Source organism: Perkinsus marinus (genome assembly GCF_000006405.1).
Source record: "Perkinsus marinus ATCC 50983 genomic scaffold scf_1104296967200, whole genome shotgun sequence".
Lineage (NCBI taxonomy): Eukaryota > Perkinsozoa > Perkinsida > Perkinsidae > Perkinsus > Perkinsus marinus.
In genome coordinates, this window is record NW_003203617.1 from 12,384 (window position 1) to 13,528 (window position 1,145).

Consider the following 1,145-nt stretch of genomic DNA (forward strand, 5'->3'; position numbering starts at 1 on the left):
GCTGCAATTTCCTCGTTAGCAGTTCGGACTGACTTCGCGTAAATATCCGCAAAAACGATTCTGCTAACTAAAAAATGTCAGAATATATGTGTTTGCTTTCTCAGCTGAGCTCAAAAGTTTCCTCACTAATTATAGGAGTTTATACCCGAATTCAATTAGGAGTGTACAAAAACCAATGAGAACTCCCTCAGAATTTTCACATAGTCACCAACCATATGTACATTTTTCCACCCTAGATTAGAAGCACGAGGCAACCCCAAATTTACCTCCTCCACAGACAACTCAGTGAGCATCGGAACGGCCAAATCCTCGTCGAACTCATCTGCTGTAATCGAAGCAAGCCCAACATCGACCACTCCAATGCGAACAGACACTGGGCGAGTTCGAGGCGCAAGTTCGAATCCTAGCGACGGCACTTTTCCCAACACTAGCGTCAGATGCATTAGTACTACCAGCCACCTTCTGAAACTGTATAACTTTGCCGTTGACCTCATCGGCCAGCTCCTTCGCCCCATACCATCTTTCCTTCACTAACGGCTCCTCAGCGTGTCTCACACAAACGTCTTTGACGAACCTGAGACGATTATATCGCTCCAACGTTTTAACCCGCTCTAAACCACCCAACGACGTTAACAGCGAAAGTATACCACCTTTCAATGATTTTCAAATCCTCAGCTGTCGCCCGATACTTCCGTTCCATTCCACAATAGGTAAAACTGCTACAGTAGCATACACATGAACTCACACTGTCTGAGCTCACGTGTATAGGTACAACATATGCACATATGGCACATCCACTGTAGCATTCACAGCACATCTCAAAAACACGTTTCCACGTTATGCACATCGCTCTGGTCGACCTACCGTAGTAGGTATAGTTGGAGTCTAGGTTCGCTTCCCTCAGCCGAGCTCAGAAGTTTCCTCATTAATCATAGGAGTTTATACACGAATTGAAGTAGAAGTGTACAGAAACCAACGAGAAATTCCCTAAGAATTTTCATATTGTCCCCAACACACGTAGTTGACCATGTACATATTTTCTCACACTCCTAGTGAAAGTCGACGAAGTGCACACAACGCGACACTGAGGATCAGAACCTTGCTCCGAATGGTGATAACAACAAACACCTCTCCTCACAAGGCAT

General features: G+C 45.1%; 1 protein-coding gene across 1 annotated transcript in view; it reads right to left on the reverse strand.

Annotated features, from left to right (window-relative positions):
• Nucleotides 1-1,145, reverse strand: part of Pmar_PMAR027018 (hypothetical protein) — a gene marked incomplete at both ends in the record, with an annotated part of 3,666 nt that extends 2,521 nt beyond the window's left edge. The window contains 4 exons of the mRNA XM_002768748.1: nucleotides 232-403; nucleotides 453-574; nucleotides 651-716; nucleotides 1,129-1,145. Of these exons, the coding sequence (XP_002768794.1) occupies nucleotides 232-403; nucleotides 453-574; nucleotides 651-716; nucleotides 1,129-1,145 (377 nt within the window). The remainder of the gene's footprint in view (nucleotides 1-231; nucleotides 404-452; nucleotides 575-650; nucleotides 717-1,128) is intronic.